General features: G+C 36.6%; 1 protein-coding gene across 1 annotated transcript in view; it reads left to right on the top strand.

Moving 5' to 3' along the window:
* The window catches only part of USO1 (USO1 vesicle transport factor), a 93,337-nt gene that overhangs the window by 39,397 nt on the left and 26,779 nt on the right, over nucleotides 1–27,161 (top strand). The window contains exons 5-9 of the mRNA XM_060113499.1: nucleotides 8,013–8,113; nucleotides 8,847–8,949; nucleotides 9,148–9,203; nucleotides 13,416–13,536; nucleotides 21,421–21,599. Of these exons, the coding sequence (XP_059969482.1) occupies nucleotides 8,013–8,113; nucleotides 8,847–8,949; nucleotides 9,148–9,203; nucleotides 13,416–13,536; nucleotides 21,421–21,599 (560 nt within the window). The remainder of the gene's footprint in view (nucleotides 1–8,012; nucleotides 8,114–8,846; nucleotides 8,950–9,147; nucleotides 9,204–13,415; nucleotides 13,537–21,420; nucleotides 21,600–27,161) is intronic.

Here is a 27,161-nt window from a genome sequence, read left to right on the forward strand (position 1 = left end):
TCAGCAGCCATGGCTCACGGGCCCAGCCGCTCCGTGGCATGCGGGATCTTCCCAGACCGGGGCACGAACCCGTGTCCCCTGCATCATCAGGCGGACTCTCAACCACTGCACCTCCAGGGAAGCCCTCACTAACACTTTTTTAGTTGACAATATTAAACCAGAAGGAGCTGTAGATTCCTGGAACTGGATCATATTTTACTAGTTCAATTCAAAACATAGATCTTAATTATATACTGCTGAGCTATAGTATTTTATACAGTATAGCTACAGAATAAATTGAATGTACAGTATTAAGTCTACTTCCTGCTAAGTTATTAGCGTGTGCTCAATGCATACATTGAATTAAGCTTTTTCTTGGGTTAAACCTATGTTCCTTAAAGTATAGCACAAAAGACCTAGAGTTCTCTGTATTAAAAGGTGTCTATAGTTAAATGTAACATAGTATATCCCGCTCTGAAACTTCACAAAATTTACATTAGTATAGTAAATACTGAGAATCCTGCAGTAAAGAAACCTGTTCAATTTTGTTTATTCCAAATACATTTGTACACCTGCACTTGCTTTAATGAGATACCTGTTAACATGCCACACAATCCTGCATTTCGAGAAATACTAACCAAGGCTTAAACCCACAGCTTAATTGTTTGTATTTATCCACATAAAAATATTTCAGCATTTTTAAAATATTTCATGGGAAGAATCCATCAAGTCTGTATATGGTTTTCCTCCCTTTCTTTCTTTATTTTTGGCTGCATTGGGTCTTTGTTGCTGTGTGCGGGCTTCTCATTGCGGTGGCTTCTCTTGTTGCGGAGCACGGGCTGTAGAGCGCAGGCTCAGTAGTTGTGGTGCACGGGCTTAGTTGCTCCGTGGCATGTGGGATCTTCCCGGTCCAGGGCTCAAACCCGTGTCCTCTGCATTGGCAGGCGGATTCTTAACCACTGCACCACCGGGGAAGCCCTTCCTCCCTTCCTTTTAAGATTAACTTACAAGTCTTTGAATATTCCCCCAAATGTCAATGAATTTTATTTTGAGCTCTTCTCTAGAAGTCACAATCTTTGGGCCCAAGGGCATTATCTGTTTTATAAGCAAGATTGGCCACTTAGTATTTTAAATAATAAATAAGTTCCTAATATTAAAAATTTGGAGGTTTTGCATCAGTTTTTAGATTTTAGACTTATCTTTTTAAAAAATCTGAAGACCAATGACACCTGGGCCTGCATTCTCCTACAGCAGAGTCAGCTGGAGCTGAGTAACTGCTGCTTTCCTTAGATCGGGCACGTACTCTCCATCCTTTCTGTAGTCTTATACCTGGCCTGCTTCATTTACATACATTACTGTCTTGCCCCTGTAGTTGAGTTTATATTCTCTACTGTATTCACACCACTCAAATAAAAACCACTGTAAAATAAATTATATTTCAAAAGCATTTTATTAATTATATACCCAAGTGTTGTTTCATGCAATAAATATGAAAAAATGCAAAATAGCCCTACAGAGCATCGCAATTAGGTCATTGCATTGCTATGATAGTAGTTTCTAGAGGGAAACAGTTCTAAGGTGGAGACAGTTAAGTTACTTGCCTTTTCAACATAGATTTCTCGTGTATTTGGAGAGCTATTTTCTTCACATGTTTGGGCCACTTTTTGTAGTATTCTTTATCTGCTTTTTTATCTATAGAATTTCATTAGAATTTGGCTAGGTATTTGTTCTTGCTACCATCCGCCACAGAGCCATTGTTTGTTAAGGTTCCAGGGTAGGTAAAAACAAGATAGGCTCATTAGCCCAGCGAATCTTGTGAAGTTTTATTGGATACAGGGCATTTACCATACCATGGGAATCAGGGCTCTTATTCATAGCTGATTCCAAAGAGGGAGATTTTCAGGAGATTTTATTAGCTCCCAAATTTCCATATCTTTTCCAATTTCTTTGTCATCTCCCTTTCCATTATCATGTCACCTTGCAAGTAAAATGGAAGGGTGTGCACGCTTGCTACTTACCCAGTCTGAGTTTTTTTCCAACTCCATGGTAAATTCAAATTTGAGCATTGAAAACCACAATGTACCATGCAAAATTTTACATTCAGAGGTGTTTGAATAATTAGGGCACAGGATTTTATCTGCTCCCAATGGAACAACAGGAAATCTTTTAAGCAGATCAATGATAGATATCATCCCTTGAGTCCATGCTAGTTATGTTTGAGTATTAGACTTCCTTCTGATTAATGTTAGACCTTTGTAGCATCAAGCCTTTGCCACCTTAACTTAATACCCTTGACATAATAATTGTGCAGTAACATGTAGATAGCTTTCAAGTGTACTTTTTTCATCCCTTCATGCCCCCCTCTGTCTGTTTTTCCTGAAATAATGGAAATATTTCAGTGGACATAATGACTGCTTCCCTAAACAATTCTTCTGAAGCCACCATTATTCTAAAAAATTAAACTTGAAGGGCAAAAATTAATAGTTTACTAATGTTAAAAATGCAGGAAATTTATTTTTATTTGGCATCCAGACAACCATAAACTCAAGTAACTACTTATTTTGGGAGATTGCATGCAACTTTTATGAGAAAGAGATATAAGGTAAAATATCAATAACAGGATTTGCTTACAGACAAGCATGTTTCTGGGAATATCATAGGATATACGTTTTTTTAAACATCTTTTGCATCTTGGTGATAATACTTATTAATAGTAACCTTACAAGAATCTCAAAATTTTTTTGAATTATCAAAAGAAGATTGTTATGTTCTGTATAATTTTAAAACTTGAGGGAATTCCCTGGTGGTCCAGTGGTTAGGACTCTGCACTTTCACTGCCAAGGGCCCAGGTTTGATCCCTGGTCGGGGAACTAAGATCCCACAAGCCGTGTGGCGCAGCCAAAAGAAACAAAACTTGATAATACATGTAGATGTATAGCGTATAATAAATCTTAGGACTGTGGTTCTTAAGGGCAGTTTGGCCCCTCCTGCCACCTAGAGGACATTTGTTAACGTCCGGAAATATTTTTGGTTGTCACAACTTGAGGATACGTAAGGGAGTGCAACTGGTATCTTGTGGGTAAAGGCCAGGGATGCTGCTAAACATCCTAAAATGCATAGGGAGCCTCTCACAACAATGTCATTGTCAATAGTGCCGAGGTTGAGAAATCCTGCTTTAGAGATGATGATGTTGCTGTTGTTAGTTGAGCACTTATTATTCACCAAGTACTGTGCTACATGTTTTATCAATACTTATTTTGAATCCTCAAAGAAAACCCTGTGTAAAAGAAAATTGTTCCCATTTTACAGTTAAGGAAACTGAAGCTTGATATATCTGGGCTATTTGCCCAAAGTAATGTGACTAAATGGATGAATATGGGCTTAATTGGTCTGACTCAAAAACCTTTGTGAGCTTCCTCCTTTTTACTGTATTGCCTCTCAAGAAAGTATTTGACTACTCCACACCCTAGCCATTCTGTTCATAAACCAATTACTTTTGCCTGTGTTATCAATTTCTCTTTTCTCTTTTAGCAATTTCTCATTTCTCTTTCATGTTAAGTTCAGAGATAGTACTTGACAGTTAATTGCTTTCTTTCTCTTTGAAACACTTTTTCACTCATTTCTCAGTCTCCACTGTCCCCTGATTTTCTTTCTGTCTCACGGCGCTACTTCTTCTTTGTCTCCTTTGCTGTTTTCTTTCGTCTCCCCAGCCTCTTAACATCGGAACATCCCAGGGCACGGATTTCTTTCCTTCTCTATTCTTTCCTTTGGTGATCTCGTCTAGGCTTGTGACTTCAAATATAGTCTGTATGCTTGCCTCTCAAATATATGTGTCCAACCCAGACCTCTCCAATGATGTCCATAATTGTATATTCAAATACTTACTTGATATCTCCAATTGGATTTCTTTTCCCCACACACAGCTTTATTGAATTGTAATTGAAATATAATAAATGTACAAATGTACAATTTCATGAGTTTTGACATGTATAAACCCATGAAACCATCACCACCACCACCAAAATAATGAACATATCCAAGTTTCCTTGTACTTGTTTGTAATCCATTCCTCCTCCTTCTAGCCCCATTCAATCATAGATCTGTGATTACTGTAGATTACTTTGCATTTTTCTAGAATTTTATGTAAATGAGATCATACAGTATATACTCTCTTTTTGGTTTTTTTGGTCTGGCTTCTTTCACCCAGCATAATGATTCTGAGTTTCATTCATGGTGTATATCAATAGGTTAGTCCTTTTTATTGCTGGGTAGTATTGATATTTTGTTGTGTGAGTATATAACAATTTGTTAATCCATTCCCCTGTTGGTAGGCATTTGGCTTGTTTCCAAGTTTTTAGCTGTTACATTTGAAGCTTCATACTATGTACAAGTCTTTTTGTGGACATGTATTTTCATTTCTCTTGAGTAAATACCTAGGAATAGAATGGCTAAGTGATAGTTGGTATATATTTAACTTTATAAGAAACTGCCAGACTGTTTTTCAAAGTAGTTGTACCATTTTACATTCCCACTGGTGGTTTATGGGAATTTTAGTTCTTCCACATCCTCTCCAATACTTGATATGGTCTGTCTTTTTAAATTTTAGCTGTTCTAGTAAGTGTGAAATAGTATCTCATGGTAGTTTTAATTTGTATTTTCATAATGAATGATTATATTGAACATTTTTTTTTTTTTTTTTTTTTTTGTGGTACGCGGGCCTCTCACTGTTGTGGCCTCTCCCTGTTGTGGAGCACAGGCTCCGGACGTGCAGGCTTAGCGGCCATGGCTCACGGGCCCAGTCGCTCCATGGCATGTGGGATCTTCCCAGACCGGGGCACGAACCCATGTCCCCTGCATCGGCAGGTGGACTCTCAACCACTGCGCCACCAGGGAAGCCCCTTTTTATTCTTTGGTGAAGTGCTTATTCAAATCTTTTGTTCATTTTTTACTGGATTGTCTTCTTATACTTGAGTTGTAAGAGTTCTGTATATATTCTAGATATAAGTTCTTGTGATGTATAGTTCACAAATACTTTCTCCCAGTCTGTGACTTGCCTTTTTATTTTCCTAAGATTGTCTTTTTTTTGTTTTGTTTTGTTTTTGTTTTTGTTTTTTTTTTTTTTGCGGTATGCGGGCCTCTCACTGTTGTGGCCTCCCCCGTTGCGGAGCACAGGCTCCGGACGCGCAGGCTCCGGACGCGCAGGCTCAGCGGCCATGGCTCACGGGCCCAGCCGCTCCGCGGCATATGGGATCCTCCCAGACCGGGGCACGAACCCGTATCCCCTGCATCGGCAGGCAGACTCTCAACCACTTGCGCCACCAGGGAGGCCCCTAAGATTGTCTTTTGAAGAGCAAAATTTTTAATTTTGATTAACTCCAGTTTATCAATTTTTTTCTTATATGATTTGGACCTTTTGTTTCCTATTTATGAAACCTTTGCCAAACCTAAAGTCACTAAGATTTTCTCCTGTGTTTTCTTTTAAAAGTTTCATAGTTTTAACTCTCATGATTAGGTCTGTGAGCCAATGGGTCTATTTCTGGACTTCCTATTCTGTTGGTCTCTATGTCTGTCGTTTTGCCTACATGACGTGTTGGTTACCCCACCTTTATATCTTGAAATTATGTAGTGTAAGTCCTCCAACTTTGTTCTTTTTCAAAATTATTTTGGCTCTTTTTGGTCCTTTACACTCCCATATCAATTTTAGAATCAATTTGTCAATTTCTACAGAAAAAACTTACTGAGATTTTGATTGGGATTCTGTTAAATCTACAGATTGATTTGGGGCAAACTGACATTTTAACAATACTATGCCTTCTAATACAAGAGCAGTATATATATTATTTAAGTCTTCTTTAATTTCTCTCAGCACCATTTTGGAGTTTTCAAAGTAAATAGGTCTTATACATCTTTTATCAGATTTATCCTTAAGTCTTTAATACTTTTTGATGCTGTTTTAATTGGTGCTGTTTTTTAAATTTGAATTTCTAATTGTTCATCACCAGTATATAGAAATGCAATTAATTTTGTATATTGACCTTTTATTCCACTTAACTTTGCTAAATTCAGTCTAGTAAGTTTTTTATAGATTCCATAGGATTTTCTACATAGACAGACATGTCATCTGTAAATACAGTTTTACTCCTTCCGTTCCAGTCTGTATGCCTTTTATTCTTTTTCCTACCCTATGGCACTAAGATCTCCAGTACAATGTTGATTAGAATTGGTGAAAGTAGATATTCTTGCCTCTTTCCTCATCTTAAGTGGAAAGCATTCAATTTTTTACCATTAAGTTTGATGTTAGCTATAAGTTTTTTGTAGATGCCCTGTATCATCCAGTCTTGTGACTTTAATTATCATTTTTATGTTTATCATTCTAATGTATATGTCCAACCCAAACTTATCCACTGACAGCTATGCTTGTGTTTATCCAGCTGCTTAATTGATTGATATCTCCACTCAAATTTTTATGTCTCAAACTTAACACATCCAAAACTAAACTTATGATTCTCTCTATACTCTCAACTTGCTTCTTCCAGTGTTTCCAATCTCAGTAAGTGGCAGTGTCATCCTTCCACTTCTTTAGGCTGAAACCTTAGAACCACCTTTCCTTTTTTTTCCCCCCCTTCTCATACCCCTGTAAGGAATATGCTGTTCCTTCTATTTTCATAAGAATTATGACCAGTGTATAAGTCACTTTCACCACTTACCTTGATTATTGCCTCCTAATCACTCTCCTTATTATTCCCCTCTTTCCCTGACATCTTAGCACAGCCAGACTAGTCCTTTTAAAAGTAAAGTATTTTTTGTTTAAGTAATGTAGTTTTAAGGTTCAGAAACTGAATTCTTTTACTGATGCAAGAGATGATAAAAGAAATATTTCTTAGGGTTTCTGAAGGATAAACCTAGCATATTAATCAATATGCTAGAAATTAGGTTTTATTAATAACCCAGAATATTAAAATATTTCTTTTCTACTTTTGGTCTCTTCTTTTTTCTCTTTTCTCTACAAATAATTAGATGAGATTATCACTGTCACTATTGGATTGTCTGCTTTTCTTGTCATCTGCTGGGTTTTTTCCATTTCTAAAGTATATTAATATTAAAATCTCACATTTAAAAAAGAACTATTTGAGAGATAATAAGTATGTTTGATCTTAACTGCCAACTCCTTTGGTTTATAGTCACTGCCTAGAGCAATATGTGGAAAAGGCTTAGCTGTGTCTGGAATGGGTAAGGGGATGGGGAGTAGTGTATTTGCCATCTCTAAATTGCATTTATTAGAGTAGGCAAATTTTAAATGATAATTTGCTTTGGCAATTGTTGCTTCAGTTTTTAGTGATCCTTTACATTTTTTTGACAAAGTACATTGAAACAACAAATAGCTTAAAGACTTTTAAGTGTTAAGGACGAATATAAAATCTTTTAAAGAATAAGTGAAAACTTAAATGCAAATTCTGGTTTTATTGCCAAATAACTATAAGATATATATGTTGATTTGCTTGAAACAGATACTGAAAAATCTGTAGATGACTGGTTTAATTTTAAAATTAAATTATTTAACATAGTAACAGAGTCAGCAAGGACTATATGTTCAGTAATGTTTGGGGGGGAGGAGCTTTTGAGGTATAACTTACATACATTAAAATTTATTCTTTGGAGTTGTATAGTCCTGTGTGTTGGGCAAATGTATACAGTAGCATAAGCACTATCACATTTGAGATAGAATATTTCCATCACCCCAATAAATTCCCTTGTACTCTAATTAGAAGTTTAACTGAAAAATGACCTTGAGAAAATGTGAAAATCTAAATATATTTTCTTTGAATATCATATTTAAACATTTAAAGAATAAAAATTTATTTAAATGACCTTGAAAGTTATTTTAAGGATATGTCTTTCTAGCATAATTGTGATATCACTTCCAGGCACACTGTTCCAAGAAAATTATCATTTCTGCTTAGCTTTTTCAACAAAAAAGATACTTTAAAATAACAAAGCATCATATTCAAATACTTTATCTTTGAATATTACAGAAGAAAACTCCACAAGACAGAGTGAGGATTTGGGAAGCCAGTTTACAGAAATTTTCATTAAGCAGCAAGAAAATGTCACTCTTCTGTTATCTTTATTAGAGGTAAGTAAAGAACCTTGCTATTTTTTTCATCTTAATAAGCTTCTTTTGTTGCCCTTTTGGGTGTTATTGAGGAAGCAACATATAGATACCTTTTTTTAAAAAAATTAATTAATTAATTAATTTATTTATTGGTGCGTTGGGTCTTCATTGCTGCACGCGGAAGCCTAGTTGTGGCGAGCGGGGGGCTACTCTTTGTTGCAATGCACAGGCTTCTTGCTGCAGAGCACGGGCTCTAGGCACGCAGGCTTCCATAGTTGTGGCTCATGGGCTCTAGAGCACAGGCTCAGTAGTTGTGGCGCACGGGCTTAGTTGTTCCGCGGCATGTGGGATCTTCCTGGACCAGGGCTTGAACCTGTGTGCCCTACATTGGCAGGCGGATTCTTAACCACTGCACCACCAGGGAAGCCCCTATATACCTTTTCAAGATAGTGAAATTTTTTATATCATTACAAGAGATTCACATGTGTGTTTTAAGAGCTATGTAGTCTCTTAGAATACTGTCTGCTTCTTATTTCCATTTTTACAAAGTACTGTTATATCTAGTCAACAACAGTTTAATCAATTTATACTAACTTTTCTTTTTATTGCTTTTTATTTCTTAAATTAATTTTTTAAAGTTTGACGAACTCTTGTTTTGTTTGTTTATAGTTTTTGGGACCATTCTACTAGTTGAAAAGTTTTGCTTGAAAATGTGAATTACAAATGTTAAATATTTTAAATTCCTATGTTGTAGGAGTTTGATTTCCACGTCCGCTGGCCTGGTGTGAAGCTTCTTACTTCTCTTTTAAAACAACTAGGGCCTCAAGTGCAGCAAATTATTTTAGTCAGTCCTATGGGTAAGTGACTCATCTTCCTTATATTATTTTGATTTAAAAGTGAGGATCATAAAAAACAAAAACAAACACAAAAATAAAATTGAGGATCATTCCTAAAGGGGGGGGACTGAAATGATGTGTTAATAAATTGTTTATAATTTGAATCACTATTTGTGTTTTTGATCTGCCAGTGTTTTTCACATGGTTATATGTTTCTAGGTGTTTCAAGGTTGATGGACTTATTAGCGGATTCCAGGGAAGTTATACGTAATGATGTAAGTCAAGTTTGAAGAAAAGTCTAAGAATATGCAGCTTTTTTTCTCTTTTTGCAAATGAAATCTTTGTTGACCCTTATTCAGAGTCATAGAAGCTAGATTTGGAAAGTTGGGTAATGGTTTAGACCTTTTGAAGTTATATACAAGGCCACATTATTTCTTTGTTTCCAACCTATTCAGTATTTTGGCTTAGACAAATGACTTTGCTATTCAAATTTATGCCTTACACAAGTTTAGGATTTCTTCCATCCTTTTCTGAAAGGTTGTACTAACACCAAATTCTGCCTCCAGAAAGAGCAGAAGAAATATCCCTAGACATTGAACTGCATAAACTTAACAAAGTGTAACATTTGGAATCATCACCCTTAGTTGATCGAATACATATTTCAAAGGATTTTCCTTGTAATCTCTATTTAACTATAGAGCGTGATTTGCTTTGGAGTTAATTTTTCATTCTGATTTATTTTAATATTTGCATATACATTCGAGTATTTTATATTGATGAATGTTGTTTTGTTGCTTGAACGTTCTTTTCTGTTGTTATCTACAACTCGATCAAAACCATAATAGTTTAGATAGCAATTGGAAAAATCTTTAAAATTAAAATTTAGAGCTAAGGGATTTTATCAAGCTAATTCAGTCTCCATATTTACACTGAGAAGCCCAAGACTCACAGAAACCAAGTGACTTGTTCTTTGTTAGTGATGTCTTATTCCTCTTTGTGTTTGTGGTACCTGGCCCTGTACCCTTCTCATCTTAAGTGCTAATAAATACCATTTGGATTGCTTTTAGTCTCACAACTGTTTCCTGACAAAGCAGAGACAAAACTGAAATGCTCTTGGCTTCTAATCCACATAGACAGTTTTTTTTTAGCTTTGCATTTAAAATTTTGTAGTACATACGTCAATGCAGTAATATAAGTGGTGAAATGATACAGTAGTATAACTCATGAAAAGGACAGTTTTTATTCTTTAATATTCTTTTGAGAATTGCGTACCTATCTATTAGGAATTTTGAGTGTCTTTTCTTGACTAAAATATTAGTATGTATCTTAAACCTGAATTTGGTGTTCTGCTCTTCTCTTTCCTTTAACTCTCTACTCTTTTTTTTTCTTTTCCTAACCTTTTTTCCTCAGTTTTTATTTGAGACAGATAAAATGATTCTCTATGTTGGCTTTCATTACTTTTACGATTAGCGATTAAGTTATATGTTTGCTGTGATGTTTAGATTTTGGAGTTTTACAGCCATCTTTCCTTTGGCTTCACAGATTCATTTAGATTCTTTGTGGAGACTTATTATCGAACATTATGCTGTAAAACACAGTGTAATACACCACAGTTGACTCCAGCAACCAGAGGAAACTAACTGGCACCTGTGCCAGTTACTAGTGGCACTCTGTTACTGCCCAGAATAATACACTGTTTCCCCCCCATCCTTTGTATCTTTTTCTTTCTTTATCCTTCTTTTAAAATTCTCTTTTCATTTCCTTCTTTTTAATATTTCTCATTGCATTCAATGACAGTTCTTAACATTGACTAACCTCTCTGGGAGCCTGTTGGTAAAGATTTTTAGCCTCAGTTTGTTTTATATTTGAAACGTTGATTTTGATCTTAGAGAATTAGTTGGTCAGTTATCATAGATACAGTGAACTATCATATTTATTTATGTTACTTAGGGCTTAAAAATTAGCAAGAAAGGTTGAGAAAACTCTAGGAAGTAACTACCAGCTCACTTCTAAATGATAGGCTATAATTCCATTCTTTAATTTTTAGTTTTTTCTTATGAGAAATGTAAACACACATGAAAGTAGAGAGAATACAAACAAACCCGTCCCCTAAACCCATTAATTTTCAAGATTTTATTATACTTGCTTCATCCACCCCTCCCCTCACCACTCTCCTTTATTTTTGACTAGAGTATTTAAAAGGAATCAAACAATCTGTATAATTTCACTATTACATACTTCAGTATACATGTTGTGTGTGTGTGTTTCCTTATATAACTACAATGCCATCACATTTAATGAGATAACAACTTTGTCTTAGCTCTCATTAAATAAGGTATCTATTCTGTACTCAAGTTTCCCAGTTGTCTCATAAATGTCTTTTATAGTTGGTTTCTTCAAATCAGTTTCCAGACAAGGCTCTCTCATTACATTTGATTGTTAATGTCTGTTAACTTTCTAAATGGCTTGATTAGGTTCTGGTTCATTCTTTGCTTTGATATTTCCTAGATGATGCAGTGTACTTAATTTTGCAACACTTCAGGAAATGTAATATCTGGCTGTCTCACTTGTAGTGATCAGTGGGTTTGATTCAGGTGGCGACAGCTAGATCCCTCCATGGATCCCTTCATCCATTACATCTGATCATTCATTAATGATCATTGCCTGAATCAGTTATTTTGTTAAGAGTTTCAAAATGATGATTTCTATAATTCTGTCATTCTTTCACATTTATTCAGCTGTAATCTTCCTCAAAGAAGAACTTTACTTCATCAACCAGTATATTCTGTTACCCTGAATTATAATTCATAGATGAAAGGGAGGATAAATAGCTAAATCCCTTTAATTACCAGTTTTTAAAGTAAGGAATTGGTGCCCACTTACTTTCAATGACCAATGAGTATACTTTCATTTCTAGTAACATTTTAGTGGTTGTGTTTGATTAGAGAAATATGTCTCTTAATAGTCAGGGAAAAGAAACTGATATGTATTGAGAACTTAGGTTCTGTAGGAGTTATTTTATCTCCTTTAGTCCTCATAAAAACCCTATGACAGGGCTTCCCTGGTGGTGCAGTGGTTGAGAGTCCGCCTGCCGATGCAGGGGACACGGGTTCGTGCCCCGGTTCGGGAAGATCCCACGTGCCGCGGAGCGACTGGGCCCGTGAGCCATGGCCGCTGAGCCTGCGTGTCCGGAGCCTGTGCTCTGCAACGGGAAAGGCCACAGCAATGAGAGGCCCGCGTACCGCAAAGAAGAGAAAAAAAAAAAAGAAACCCTATGACAAAGATACCATCCTTGTTTTACACATGGGTATACTAAGACTTACATAACATAAATTACATACAGAGTTTATGTAATTTGCTTCAAGTTGCACAACTATTAAGTAGACCTTTAAAAAACCCACTGTATCGAACTCATAACCTTAGTGTTCTTTCCACTGTATTTATTTCTCCCTTTGTTAGCAGTTAAACTCAAGTTAACATTAAGTAGGAGAATATGACATGTAAAAATAACCACTTTTGCTTTCTCTCTCATCTTAATGTTGAGACTGGACAGTAAGGGAAATGAGTAGGAAAAGCCCAATAAGGCTGTTGGTATTTTTTGTCTTATATGAATACTTATTTGCCCAGTACTGACAGCCAACAGCTTATTTGACTCTTTGGAACTTTTGAACTACCTAGTTGCTCTTCCTCTTCCTCTAAGAAATATCTGTTTTTTTCATTAAATATTTTCTGTCTCTTTGACAATTATGGTATTGTTGGGCTCCTGTGGGCTCATAAAATAGTTGTCGTTTGATAGTGAAATAAGAAGAAATGGTTAACAGTGAATATTTCTTGAATAATAAAGAGGTTGCAAAATATATAACCTAAATCTAGCTCAACAGGAGTGAGAAAACTAAAAATCAGAAGCAAAGACTACTGAGAATTGTCTCATACTAGACATGGTGTTCATGAGGCATGAATTCTCATTCTTTTTTTCTATCAACTTAGAATCAAGTTTTGGGAATTTCTGGGCCAGATAATTACAAGAATATCTGAACTTTCCCTGCTAAATTGTGGTGATGTTTATTGATTTATATTATTGATTTCACAATTTTTTACTGTTACTATTGTGAAGCATGTACAGAGGCATTACTGAGACAAATATAATCATGTTCCACTCTCTTAGACCACAGTGAAAGCCAGGTAATGAATGATAGATGAATTGGTGAATATGCAAGAATTGTTGTATATTTATATTTTACGGTGAAAAGAGAACTGATTTAGGAATTGGTAGACATGAATTCCAGTCAAGGATTTGTCTTTCGAGATTTATATAGCTTAGGGAGGTAAATTGCTCACCTTCTCTGTCCTTGTTTGCCCTATCTATAAAGTGAAGGAGTTGGACTTGTGAAATTCCTGCCACTTCTAAAACTCAGTGGTTTTTAAAGTAATTTTTAAATGTCTTGTAAAAGTTGTATTTCACTAAACATTATCCTTCTTCTCCATAGGGCGTCTTACTACTACAGGCACTAACAAGAAGCAATGGAGCAATCCAGAAAATTGTTGCTTTTGAAAATGCTTTTGAGAGACTACTGGACATTATTACCGAGGAGGGGAACAGTGATGGAGGTATAGTATGAAGAGATTGATTTGGAAAGATTCCTTTTGTTCTCACGGACTTGTTAACTTTTCAGGAATGCAACTGAAGGGAGAAATGAGGACGTACATTTTCTTTGTTGTTTTGTTAGATGTTGAGAGAGGCTTCCCTGAGGAAGATGGATACTTTATATTCTTTCTTTCTTCCATTATGGTGTGTTGAATATGGATTTCTTTTTATTTATCCTGCTTAATATTTGTTAAACTTCCAGAATCTATTGATATCTTACATCATTTCTAGAAAATCTCAGCTATATCTCCTCAAATACTGCTCCATCACATTTTTTCCTATCTTTCTGAGCTCAGATTCAGTTCTCTGTCATATGATTAGATTCTCACTTTATCATTTTACTTTCTTGTCTGCATTTTCTGTCTTTTTATCTTTTCAGGCTTTCTTCTGGATTATTTCTTCTGACCTGTTTTCTATTTAAACGATTCTCTCTTCACCTGTATTTGATCAGCTTTTGAATGTGTCCATTGAGTTTTAAATTTTTCTTTTCTAGAAGTTCTGCTTGTTTCTTTGGCAAATTTGCTAGGTAATTTTTTTATAACTTCGTTTTCTCTGCATGTATTTTCAACTTATCTTTTATTTCTTTGAATATAAGAAACAATTACTTCATGATCTCTGTCTGATAATTGCAGTATTTTAAGTCTTCGTGGGTCTGGTACTTTGCTCTGCTGGTTTTTACGCATGGTACAACATTTTCTGTGTACATGGTTTTCTTTGACTATGTTTTGTGTCGTACTTAGCAGAATTACTTATAGGAATTGGAATCCTAGGATGAAAGTAATTTCTTTCAGAGAAAATGTGCTTGTTTCTGCCAAGCCCCGGGGGTGCAGTTTGTCTGGGATCACCTCATTCCAGATTGAAGGGTTGATATTCCCTGGACTACTCAGGCAATGCAAACCCAAGCTACAAAACCTATGAGGACTAGTTAACTTTTCATTTTTTGTACCCTGAGGATATATCCTTTTTTTTTTTTTTTTCCTTAGGATATATCCTTTTGAGGTCCCATTTTATTAGGTGAAAAGTTTTCTGTTAGATTCCTTCCCTACCTTGTGTATACCCTTGGCTTTGGTTTGTTTTCCCTCTGTCCCATGAGACTGTCAAAATGAAAAGTTTAGATTTATCAAGATTGAGAAATGTACTGCCAGCCAAAAGGTACTTTTATACTTAACTATCTGTATAGATATCCATTTTTTTGTCAGTTTTAGCCTGCTGTACTATCAGTTCTTCATTGCTCCTAGGCTTTTTTTTTTAATTCAGCATTTTTGTTGTTTTTAATGAGAAATTGATCAAAAAACCTAGCACTAGAGTCAGAGGGAAAAAATGAGTTTATTTGCATTCACTGAATTGGGGTTAGCAAGTAGTGTAGTATAGTTGACAGTTGGCTTACTAATCTGGAAGGCAGGGCCAGGCTGGAGATAAAGATTTGAGAGTCTGTATAATATAGGTAAAACAAAATTAGATAAACAAGAAAGATTAGATGAGTCTCTTAGAGTAAGTGAAGAGTGAGAAGGGAAGTGCTAGGACAAACCCTAGGGAATACAAATTGTTAAGAGATCATAGAGGAAGAGGTATCGATTGGTAAAAGAGACTGAGAAGAAATAGGCTGCGAGGCAAGAGGAGAACCACACTTAGAAGGGTTGGGGGAATTGGTAGCACTGTAAGAAGTCACTGAGATATCAAGATAGGACAGAAATGTATCTGTAGGACTTAGAACATGAACATCATTGGTGACCTTGGGGACAGCATTTGTGTTTAGTGGTTGCCTCAGAATCCAGATTGTAGTGTCAGAGGAGTAAGTTAGAAGAGGGAAAATAGAATAGCAGAGAAAACTCATATCAGAAATTTGGTAAAGTCAGAGGAGAGCCAGGTGAACAGAACTGGAGGTTGACAAGGAACTATTTTTCTTTTCTTAAATTTTTTTTTGAGATATGAAATGTTTCAAACATACAGAAAACAATAGAAAATAGCATAACAAACACTTGTGCGCCTACCATCCAGTTCTTTTAAGTAAAGTATCCTTCTGAATATAATCTCACAACTTACTGGGGTTTTTTTAATTAATTTTTTTTTTCGCCACATGGCATGTGGGATCTTAGTTCCCCAACAAAGGATTGAACCCGCAACCCCTGCAGTGGAAGCTCAAAGTCTTTACCACTAGACTGCCAGGGAAGTCCCACAACTTGCTGTTTTTTATTTAACATTGTGTTTCTGAGATTTATCCATGTTGATACATGTTACTCTAGTTCATTTATTTTAAGTGCTATATATTATTCTGTATTATGAATATACTATGATCTATTATTTTCTGATTGAGTTGACAATTAGGTTGTTTATATTTTTGCTAATATAAACTGTTACAGTGAGTGGTCTTTATGTATTTACTTGTGTATTAAGTTTCTCTATATACCTACAAATAGAGTTGTACTTTTTTCACCATTACCAGATATTGTCGAATGGCTCTCTTAAGTGGTTTTATCAACCTATCATCACCAGTGTTTTCAAGTTCCTGTTTCTTCACATCCTTGTCAGTCCTTCCTTGCCAATTTGATGAGTGTGAGATAATGTCTTATTGAGATTTTATTTCATTTCTTAAATTAATGAGATTAAGCATATTTTCATGGGAGTAGTCACCATCTCTTTTTGTTTATCTTTTACCCCTCTGAATTACCTTCTTGCCCATTTTTGTATAAGATCGTTTTTCCTTTTCCAGTTGATTACTGGGAGTTCTTTATGTATTCTGGATACTAATCATTTGTTGATTATACATGTTTCAGTTATCTTCTATTAGTTTGTTTATAGTGTTTCTATTAAAGTTTAAAATTTTAGCATAATAACTTTTTTTTTTACAGTTTATGCTTTTATGTTTTGTTTAAGAAATCTGTCTCCACCTCGAGGTCATAAAGAGAGTTTCCGTCACTTTCATATACTGAAGCCTTTTAAAATGTGTCTTTTACATTTAATTAATAGGGATTTTGCATTTGAATGATGTTATAAGATTTGTTATCAAATTTCCATATGTGTGAAGGTCTGTTTCTGAGTTCTCTGTTATGTTCCATTAGTCTGTCTAGTTCTACACTAAAACCACACTCTTTTAATTAGAAAAGCTTCATAATAATATCCTATCTATTAGAATATAGGAAAAATTTCCTATCTTGGCCCTCTTCAGAATTGTCTTATGCGTCTTTCCCTTTTATTCTTCATATGAATGAAACTTATTTGCTAGTCAAGTTATCTGAAAATCCCAGTTGGGATTTTGATTGGAAATATATTGAGTTGTTTTGGGTTGTTTTTTTTTTTAAGTTATTATTTATTTATTTTTGGCTGTGTTGGGTCTTTGTTGCTGTGCACAGGCTTTCTCTAGTTGTGGTGAGCAGGGGCTACTCTTAGTTGAAGTGCGCAGGCTTCTCATTGCAATGGCTTCTCTTGTTGCGTAGCACAGGTTCTAGGCGTGTGGGCTTCAGTAGTTATAGCACGTGGGCTCAGTAATTGTGGCTCATGGGCTCTAGAGCACAGGCTCAGTAGTTGTGGCACACAGTGCTTAGTTGCTCTACGGCATGTGGAATCTTCCCGGACCAGGGCTCAAATCCATGTCCCCTGCATTGGCAGGCGGATTCTTAACCACTGCGCCACCAGGGAAGTCCCGGAAATATATTGAGTTTAAAGATTAAGGAGAATCGTCATTGACTTTTTCTATCCATGAACCCAGGTATATCTTTTAATCTATTCAGGTCTTCTTTTATGTCTTTCAGTAATGTTTTATAATTTTGAGCACAAGAGTTGTATATTTTTTTTATTAGATTCATTCCTAGGCATCTTATACTTTTTGTAACATGTGAATGGGATCTTTTTTTATTACATTTTCAAATTGGTTACTACTTGATTTTTGTATATTGATCTTGTATCCAACCATCTTATTAAACCATTAGTTCTCCTTGGACTTTCTGTGTAGATACGATATTTTCTACAAATAAGTGTAATCTTTTTTCTTTCTTTTCAGTTCTTATACCACTTTTCTTTTCTTTGTCTCATTGCACTGATTAGAATCTTTAGTACAGTGTTGCATAGTTGCTGACTGTAATGAGAATGTTGATGTTTCACCTTTAAGTTTGATTTTTGCTCAGAATTTTTATCACGAGTGAGTCTTGCATTTTAGTAACTGTTTTTATTTATTTCTACATCTATGGAAATTATCAGATTATTCTCCTTTAATCTAAAAGGGCTTTTTCTTTAAAATGGAAGAGACTACAACAACTGTGAGCAAGCAGAGAGGGGACAGAGATATGGTATGAGGGAGAGAGGGAGAGAAAGAAAAGACAACAATCAGTGGTACATAATACCTGAAAAAGGAGAAAGTTAATAGAATCCACAGGAGAGGTAGGAACTGGCTGTTTAAGATAGGAGAAGAAGGAGCTCATCTTCCATCATAACGGGGGATAGCGCAGGTGAAGATGCAAGTCCTTTTTCACATTTGGTGACAGGGAGTTGAGTTGAAGGCAGAGGCATATGCTGAGAGTGAAAGAGGAGGACACAGTTGAGAATCATGGAGAAGACTGAAAATAGTCTTTTGGAGGATAGGAGAGCTTGTTGACTATTGTAATTAGGAAGATTTCCAGGCAAGGATAAAGGCCCCATTGAGGGTGTTCACCATGGATTTCATAGCAGTGCAGGCTACTTGATTATGTGATCCCCTGTCTCCCCCAGTACTCAGCTGTCTAGGTACAGATATAGAAAAAAAGCCAGGCAGGCAGTTTTTAACCCAATAGTGCCTTTCCAGGCGGGTGCTATGAAAAGATAGTGAGACAAGAGAGCTTAGCAAATTATCTGTAGGGTGGAAGAAATGAAGACCTGTATGTGCTAAGCTAGATAGGGAAGGAAGTAAAGACAAAAGGGTCTTTAAAAAGAAGAAAGAAGACTTGTTGATAGGTTGAAAGTCTCAGGGAAGCCACAGAACAGATATATTGAGAATACTTGAGCTGGAAAGATGGGAGGTTTTAGTAATAGAGTAAGGATTATCTCTGAAGGTGAGACCAAGGAACTGAGGGGTCCAGATATTAGATGGGTTGTCACTGAAATTGAAATCAAGAGTGACAGCAGAACATGGAGATAGGAAGAAGGCTCTGAGTGAGGTGCTGGTGTTTGCAGTGAACAAGGAGTAGTGACCATGAATTTGTTACAAAACTGCAGTGAGGACTGGTAATAGATGGTACAGCCAGATGGCCTGAGCCTCATGAGTAAAAGTAATTTACTCTTAGATGAAAGAGAAAATGGTTAAGTGGGACTTCACTTAACTGAAAATTTAGTCTGCAAAAGACACTGCTGAGAGAATGCAAAGATAAGCCACAGACTGAAAGAAAAGATTTGCAAAATACATCTGAAAAAGGACTTGTATCCAGAATGTACAGAGTACTCTTAAAGTTCAATAAGAAGTAAAGAAACAACCCAATTAAAAAATGAACAAAAGGGCTTCCCTGGTGGCGCAGTGGTTGAGAGTCCGCCTGCCGATGCAGGGGACACGGGTTCGTGCCCCGGTCCGGGAAGATCCCATATGACGCGGAGCGGCTAGGCCCGTGAGCCATGGCCGCTGAGCCTGTGCGTCCAGAGCCTGTGCATCCGGAGCCTGTGCTCCGCAACGGGAGAGGCCACAACAGTGAGAGGCCCGCGTACCGCAAAAAAAAAAAAAAAAAAAAAAAAAAAAAGAACAAAAGATCTGAGCAGACGTATCACCAAAGAAAATATATAGATGGTATATAGCATATGAAAAGACACTCAGCATCATATGTCATTAGGGAAATGCAAACTAAAACAATGAGACATCACTATACACCTATTAGGCAAAAATCCAGAACACTGACAACACCAAAAGTAGGCAAGAGTGTAGAACTCTCACGTATTGCTGACGGGAATGCAAAATGATACAACCATTTTGGAAGACAGTTTGGTGGTTTCTTACCAAGTTTAACATACAGTCCAGCAATCACACTGCTTGGTATTTACCCAAATGAGTAGAAAACTTATTTCTACACAAATCCTGCACATGAATATTTATGGCAGCTTTATTCATAATTGCCAAAACTTGGAAGCAACCAAGATGTCCTCCAGTAGGTGAATGGATAAACAAACTGTGGTACATTCAGACAATGGAATATTATTCTACGATAAAAAGTTTTCAAGCCATGAAAAGTCCTGGAGGAACCTTAAATGCATATTGCTAAGTGAAATAAGACAGTCTGGAGAGGCTACATACTTTATGATTCCAAGTATGTATGACATTCAGAAAAGACAAAACCATATAGAGACAGTAAAAGGACCAGCGGTTGCCAGGGATTCGGGGGTAGGAAGAAAGAGGAATGAATAGGTGGAACACAGGATTTTTAGAGCAGTGAAACTATTCTGTATGATACTGTAATGGTGGGTACATGAAATTATACATATGTTGAAATCTATAGAATTTACAACACAAAGAGTGAACCCTAATGTAAACTATGACCGTGAGTTAATAATGTATCAATATTCATTCATCAGTTTAACAAATGTACCACACTAATGCTAAGTGGTAATAGCAGTGGAAACTGAGACGGAGAGAGTATACGGGAATTCCCTTTATTTGTTGCTCGGTTTTTCCGTAAACCTGAAGCTGCTCTGAAAAATCAAGTCTGTTTTTTTTGTTTTGTTTTGTTTTGTTTTTGACCCTGCCACACGGCTTGTGGGATCTTAGTTTAGTTCCCCAACCAGGGATTGAACCCAGGCCCTCAGCAGTGAAAGCACAGAGCCCTAACCACTGGACTGCCAGGGAATTCCCTAAAATCTGTTCATTTTTTAAAAGCAATTAATTCTTATAATCGTGCAGCTTAACTAGTAGGAGCAAAAGTGTGCATGTACTACACAGAGGAACCTACTCTCTGTGAGCATCCAGCCTCTTTTTTTCATATGCTTTGCAGAGGAAACAGAGCTCATTGGTTAGGAAGCCTGAGTAGTGGCCAGATATCTGTAAGGAAAACCAGGAGGGAGTCGTTAGTGTTTTAGAAACCAAAAGAAGAGGAAGTTTCAAGGAAGAGGCATAAAGACAACAATGTCAAGTGCTTCTTAGCGATTAAATAATATACGATTGATTCATTCAACAAATATTTAGTAGTGACCTACCATGTATACATCTGATATCTTGTCTTTCTCTCTTTTTTTTTTTGGCCTCACCACGTGGCATGTGGGATCTCATCAAACCTGCACCCCCTGCAGTGGGAGCGCAGAGTCTTAACCCTGGACCACCAGGGAAGTCCCGAAATGTAGACTTTTTTTAAAAAGCCATTTTACTTTCTTCTTGGAATGCTTTTCTGCATCCCACCCACTTCATGTGACTAATTCCTGCTTATCTTTCCCATTGGTGCTTATTTTATTATTTTCTTTTTATTTTGGCCGCACCATGCGGCATGTGAGATCTTGTCTCTATATCTGCTGAGGATACAGAGAGGTAAGTAGGACATTCCCAAATTCCTGTATTCATGAATTATAATCTAGTGAAGACAGATACTGCATAATAATAAAAGGAGCCGGCGCCGGCTACTGTGAGAGCATATAGCTGGTGATCTTAACCTACCCACTGGATCTTGCTAATCATTCCTGAAGAAATGATGTGTAAGCTGGATTTGAAGAAAAAGTGTGAGTTACTGAGGTGAGTGGATAGGTGAAAATAGAAGTCGGGAGATCACTGGGGGACCTGAGAAGGAGCAGGCTCACTGCTGTGCATACTGAAGAGATGCCGAGCACGAGAGTTTTCTTTTGAAATGTTAGAGGATTGAATTTTCCTTCAGGTTTTATCAGCCTCAACATTCCATTCTACATTCTTTCCCCAGGTATAGTAGTGGAAGATTGTCTGATTTTGCTTCAAAACCTGCTAAAAAACAACAATTCCAATCAAAATTTTTTTAAAGAAGGCTCATATATTCAGCGTATGAAACCTTGGTTTGAAGTTGGAGATGAAAATTCAGGCTGGTCCGCACAGAAAGTGACTAATCTGCACCTAATGCTACAGGTATACTGTCCTTAGACATAAATGTGATAAGAATTTTGACAGTGATCCTTTCAAAGAAAAGAAAATGGCTTGTGTTTGATAAATCCAGGATGTTGAGTTGGTTTCAGATGGGCTTTAAAAAAAAAAAAAATACCCTTTTAATATGGAGATTTGCAGTTATACGCAGAGATGGAGATCCCCACACACACACCCATCAGTTAGCTTCAATAATTATTAACATCTGGCAATTTTGTTTCATCTTTTATCCCCCTCTCTGGCCCTGCAGGATTATTTTAAAGCAAATCCAAACATACAGTTTCCTGATAGGTTTTGCACTAGAAAATAACAGGTTAGGTTGTTGAGTTGAATTTTTAAAATCTACTATCTTCAATTAAGGTTCTAATATCATAAATTTTAATATTCAGAATATTAAGTTCAAAGAAATTCATTCAGTAAACATTTACTGAGAGCCAGGCACTGGATGCTTGGAAATGAATGGTAATGTCCCTGCCCCCAAAGATTAATAGTCTTGAGTTTTAAATCTAATGCAAATTAAATTGACAAATCACGTGTAATTTTATTTAAGCTTTATGGTGAAAGCTTGGTGGTGATAGACAGTAAAAGTGAAGACAGTAGGATCCCAAATGAATTCTACATCAGAGAAAATGACGAAGTTTTTAGAATATTTTACTTCCTTATCCCTTTATTGAATTTCCCTTCTCCAGACCCTTAAGCTTATACGGGTCTCCCACCTTACTGACTCTCTAGTGATTCCTGTGGGTCGAGTGTCTCTGAATTGTGCCTGCATCTCTGAAGTTGTGTTCCTCAAAACTAGATGGTTAATCAGACTGGTAATTAGAATCCACATATTGTTTCATGCTCTGGGAGTTGCCTGCATAGCGTTGATTGATAATTAGGGTGACCATATGCCCCAGTTCACCGGGCCAGTATTCATTTTGTAATTACTAATAGTGTCCGCTTTCACTTCAGAAGTGTTCCAGTTTAGATAATAAATTATATAGTTAGCCTATTTAGAATATGCCTAAAAATTGTTAGGAAAATATTTTACAGGAGAACATGGGCAGAATCTTTCTATTTATACTCGCATCTTCATTGTCTATATTTTTACTTGTCAGTATTACACATTTCAAGGTTATTAGTTTTTTATGTTTTAGAAATAGTGTCCCAGTGGTAAGCTTGATATTTTTGCTCAACGCTGCTTTCTTAATAAAGGAAATTCATCTAGAAAAGTAATTTTCAAAACGTGATTGGAGAAAATGAAGGGATCTGATGATGTACAAATTACATATATGTTTCCTGCCAGAGTGAAAATTTAAACTGCTTGAGCAGCTTACTCATGTTTTATAGCTTAGGGTACTATGTAAATAATTATTTTTGAAGAAAGTGTCACTTGTTAAAAAGTAAAAGTACTATTTTACCCCCTAAAAAAATTTAGAAGAGTGCTGCATATAAACAGAAAAACACAGTATTCTAGTTATATAGTAAGTTAATTCTTTCTTTTTTTTTTTTTTTTTTTTTTTTTGCGGTATGCGGGTCTCTCACTGTTGTGGCCTCTCCCGTTGTGGAGCACAGGCTCCGGACGCGCAGGCCCAGCGGCCATGGCTCACGGGCCCAGCCGCTCCACGGCATATGGGATCCTCCCAGACCGGGGCACGAACCCGTATCCCCTGCATCGGCAGGCGGACTCTCAACCACTGCGCCACCAGGGAGGCCCAAGTTAATTCTTTCTTTAAGTATTCTTTGCTTTTAGAAAGTGAATAAACTAGATACTAATCTTGAAGAACATAAACTTCAAAATAAAGAAACTGAGTTTAATTCACTTGAATGTATTGTCCACGCAAAGACTGAGTAGTTGATGTAGTCATAGCTTCACAGGCCACAGGTTATCTTCTGCTTTTCAACCTATTAGAGGGCTCTTTCTGGATAGCTTTATTGCTTATATTTAAGGTTGCTTGTATTTCAAGTTCTGTATTATGCACCAAATGAAAATGCATTACAACTGATGATAAACAGTCCTTTTTGGATAGATATTTCCATTTAGAATTATTCATCATCACAGTTATAATTATGATGGAATTCTAGGCCACTAAAAATTGAAATTGATCCACTTGAGGATAGTTCATTCAAATTTTGCAAATTAAATTTGGGGGAAGCATCTTATTGAAAAATTTTTTAGTTGTAAAACATTTAAATTTTTTCTTGGAATGATAATTTTATGACTAATTCTACCTACAGGAATCCGTTCTATACCATTTTTGGGATAGATACTGCCAGTGACTCTCCAAAAGCTCATTACCTTATGAGAGATTCCTTTTCATTATTATTATATTTGTTATGGTGATCTGCGGTCAGTATCTTTGATGTAACTATTGTAATTGTTTTGGGGCACCACGAATCACACCCGTGTAAGATGGAGAACTTAATCGATAAATGTGTGTGTTTGACTGCTCCACTGACTGACTGTTCCCCATCTCCCTATTCCCTGAGACATAACAATATTGAAATTAGGCCAGTTAATAACTTTACAGTGGCCTCTAAGTGTTCAAGTGAAAGGAAGGGTCCCATGTCTCTCACTTTAAATCAAAAGCTGGAAATGATTAAGCTTAGTGAGGAAGGCATGTTGAAAGCCTTCATAGGCCAAAAGCTAGGCCTCTTGCACCACTTAGCCAAGTTGTGAATGCAGAGGAAGGGTTATTGAAGGAAATTATAAGTGCTACCCTAATGAACACATGAACGATAAGAAAATGAAACAGCCTTATTGATGATATGGAGAAAGTTTTAGTGGCCTAGATAGATGGTCTAACCAATGACAACATTCCCTTAAGCCAGAGCCTAATTTGGAGCAAGGCCCTTACTCTCTTCAATTCTGTGAAGGTTGAGAGAGGTGAGGTAACTGCAGAAGGAAAGTTTGAAGCTAGCAGAGGTTCATGAGGTTTAAGGAAAGAAACTGTCTTCATAACATAAATGTACAAGGTGAAGCAGCAAGTGCTGATGTAGAAGCTGCAGCAAGTTATCCAGATGATTTAGCTAAGACAATTAATGATGGTGGCTACACTAAACAAATTTTCAATGTAAATGAAACAGCTTTCTACTGGAAGAAGATGCCACCTAGGACTTTCATAGCTAGAGAGAAGCCAGAGAGAAATCAATGCCTGGCTTCAAAGCTTCGAAGGACAGGCTGACTCTCTTGTTAAGGGCTAATGCAGCTGGTGACTTTAATTTAAAGCCAGTGTTTATTTACCATTCCAAAAATCCTATGGCTCTTAAGAATTATATGCCAGGGCCTCCCTGGTGGCGCAGTGGTTAAGAGTCCGCCTGCCGATGCAGGGGATACGGGTTCGTGCCCCGGTCTGGGAGGATCCCATATGCCGCGGAGCGGCTGGGCCCGTGAGCCATGGCCGCTGGGCCTGCGCATCCGGAGCCTGTGCTCCGCAACGGGAGAGGCCACAACAGTGAGAGGCCCGCATACTGCAAAAAGAAAAAAAAAAAAAAAAGAATTATATGCCAAATCTTTTCTGCCTGTGCTCTATTAAATGGAACAACAAAGCCTGGATGACAGCACATCTGTTTACAATATGGTTTACTGAATATTTTCAACCTACGGTTGAGACCTACTGCTCGGGAAAAAAAGATTCCTTTCAAAATATTACTGCTCATTGACAATGCACTTGGTCACCCAAGAGCTCTGATGGAAGTGTACAAGGAAATTAATGTTGTTTTCATGCCAGCTAACACAGTGTCCACTCTGCAGCCCATAGACCAAGGAGTGATTTTGACTTACAAGTCTCATTATTTAAGAAATGCATTTTGGTTCTTTGTTTTTTAATATTTATTTATTTGTTTGTTTGTTTAGCTGCACCAGGTCTTAGTTGCAGCATGCGGGATGTAGTTCCCTGACCAGGGATCGAACCTGGGCCCCCTGCATTGGGAGCGTGGGGTCTTAACCACTGGACCACCAGGGAAGTCCCTAAGAAATACATTTTGTAAGGCTGTAGCTGCCGTAGATAGTGATTCCTCTGATGGATCTAGGCAATTGAAAACTTTCTGGAAAATGAAGAACATTTGTGACTCATGGGAAGAGGTCAAAATATCAACGTTAACAGGAGTTTGGAAGAAGTTGATTCCAACCGTCATGGATGACCTTGAGGGATTCAAGACCTAAGTGGAAGAAGTAACTGCAGATGTGGTGGAAACAGCAAGAGAACTCGAATTAGAAGTGAAGCCTGGAGATGGGACTGAATTGCTACAATTTATGATAAAACTTGAATGGATGAGGAATTGCTTCTTATGGATGAGCAGAGAAAGTGGTTTCTTGAAATGGAATCTACTCTTGGTGAATATGCTGTGAAGATTGTTGAAATGACAACAAAGGATATTACAAAAACTTAATTGATAAAGCAGTGACAGGGCTTGAGAGGATTAACACCAATTTTGAAAGAAATGTGGGTAAAATGCTATCAAACAGCATTGCATGCTACAGAGAAATCGTGAAAGGAAAAGAAAGCCGATGCACTAAACTTCATTGTTGTCTTATTTTAAGAAATTGCCACAGACACCCCAACCTTCAGCAACCACCACCCTGATCAGTCAGCAGCCATCAACATCAAACTCTACCAACAAAGAGATGGTGACTCGCTGAAGGCTCAGATGGTGGTCAGCATTTTTTAGCAATAAAGTATTTTTTAAATTAAGGTTTGTCCATGTTTTTTTAGACATAATGTTATTGCACACATAAGGGACTACAGTATAGTGTAAACATGACTTTTATTTGCAATTAGAAAACCAGAAAGTTTGTGTGATTTGCTTCATTGCGATATTTGCTTTATTGTGGTGGTCTGGAAGAGAACCTGCAGTATCTCCAAGGTATGCCTGTATTTTTTAAAAAGCAGGAATAGAAGGGTAATAAATTTAAAACAAAAACCAACAAATAAAAACCACTGACGTCTAACTAGAAAGGTCCAAGAACAAGAGCCACTGTGTAGTTCTAAAGCCTCTCTCCTGTGACGTCAATTTATTAATGAAGCCTCTTTGAGAATGTCTGCTAGGCCAGACATGGAAACGTTAACTATTTCAATGCTTCATAATTTACTGATTTAACTACTGACTGAGTTTTTCCACAAATTCTAGTGATTGCCAGTCACCTTTTTATTCACCAGCAGTAAAAAATAGCACTTTTCATACCCATTTTATTTTTTATATTTTATCTCCCCCCACAAAAACGTCCCCTTTCTTAGTGAAGTTGTTACCTATCATATGCACCAACTATAGCAATAAAATTATTTTAGTCTCCTCTGTTACATCATTGATTACTTCTGTACATTTAGAGTAACATTTGTATAGCACTTTGTCATTAATAAAGTATTATAAATATACCATTTGATCTTGATACATATATATAAGATTTTGTACACACATATACATATAACTCTAGTTTTAAAATGTAAGGTATATACAAATTTATTTTGAAGATGTAACTGTGCTGAACAGTTCTTTAAGATAACATTTTTCATGTCTCTGAAATTTCATGCTCAAGGTTAGACTAATCATAGCATCATAGAACCT

The sequence above is a fragment of the Mesoplodon densirostris genome, chromosome 1 (assembly GCF_025265405.1).
Source record: "Mesoplodon densirostris isolate mMesDen1 chromosome 1, mMesDen1 primary haplotype, whole genome shotgun sequence".
In the NCBI taxonomy this organism is placed as follows: domain Eukaryota; kingdom Metazoa; phylum Chordata; class Mammalia; order Artiodactyla; family Ziphiidae; genus Mesoplodon; species Mesoplodon densirostris.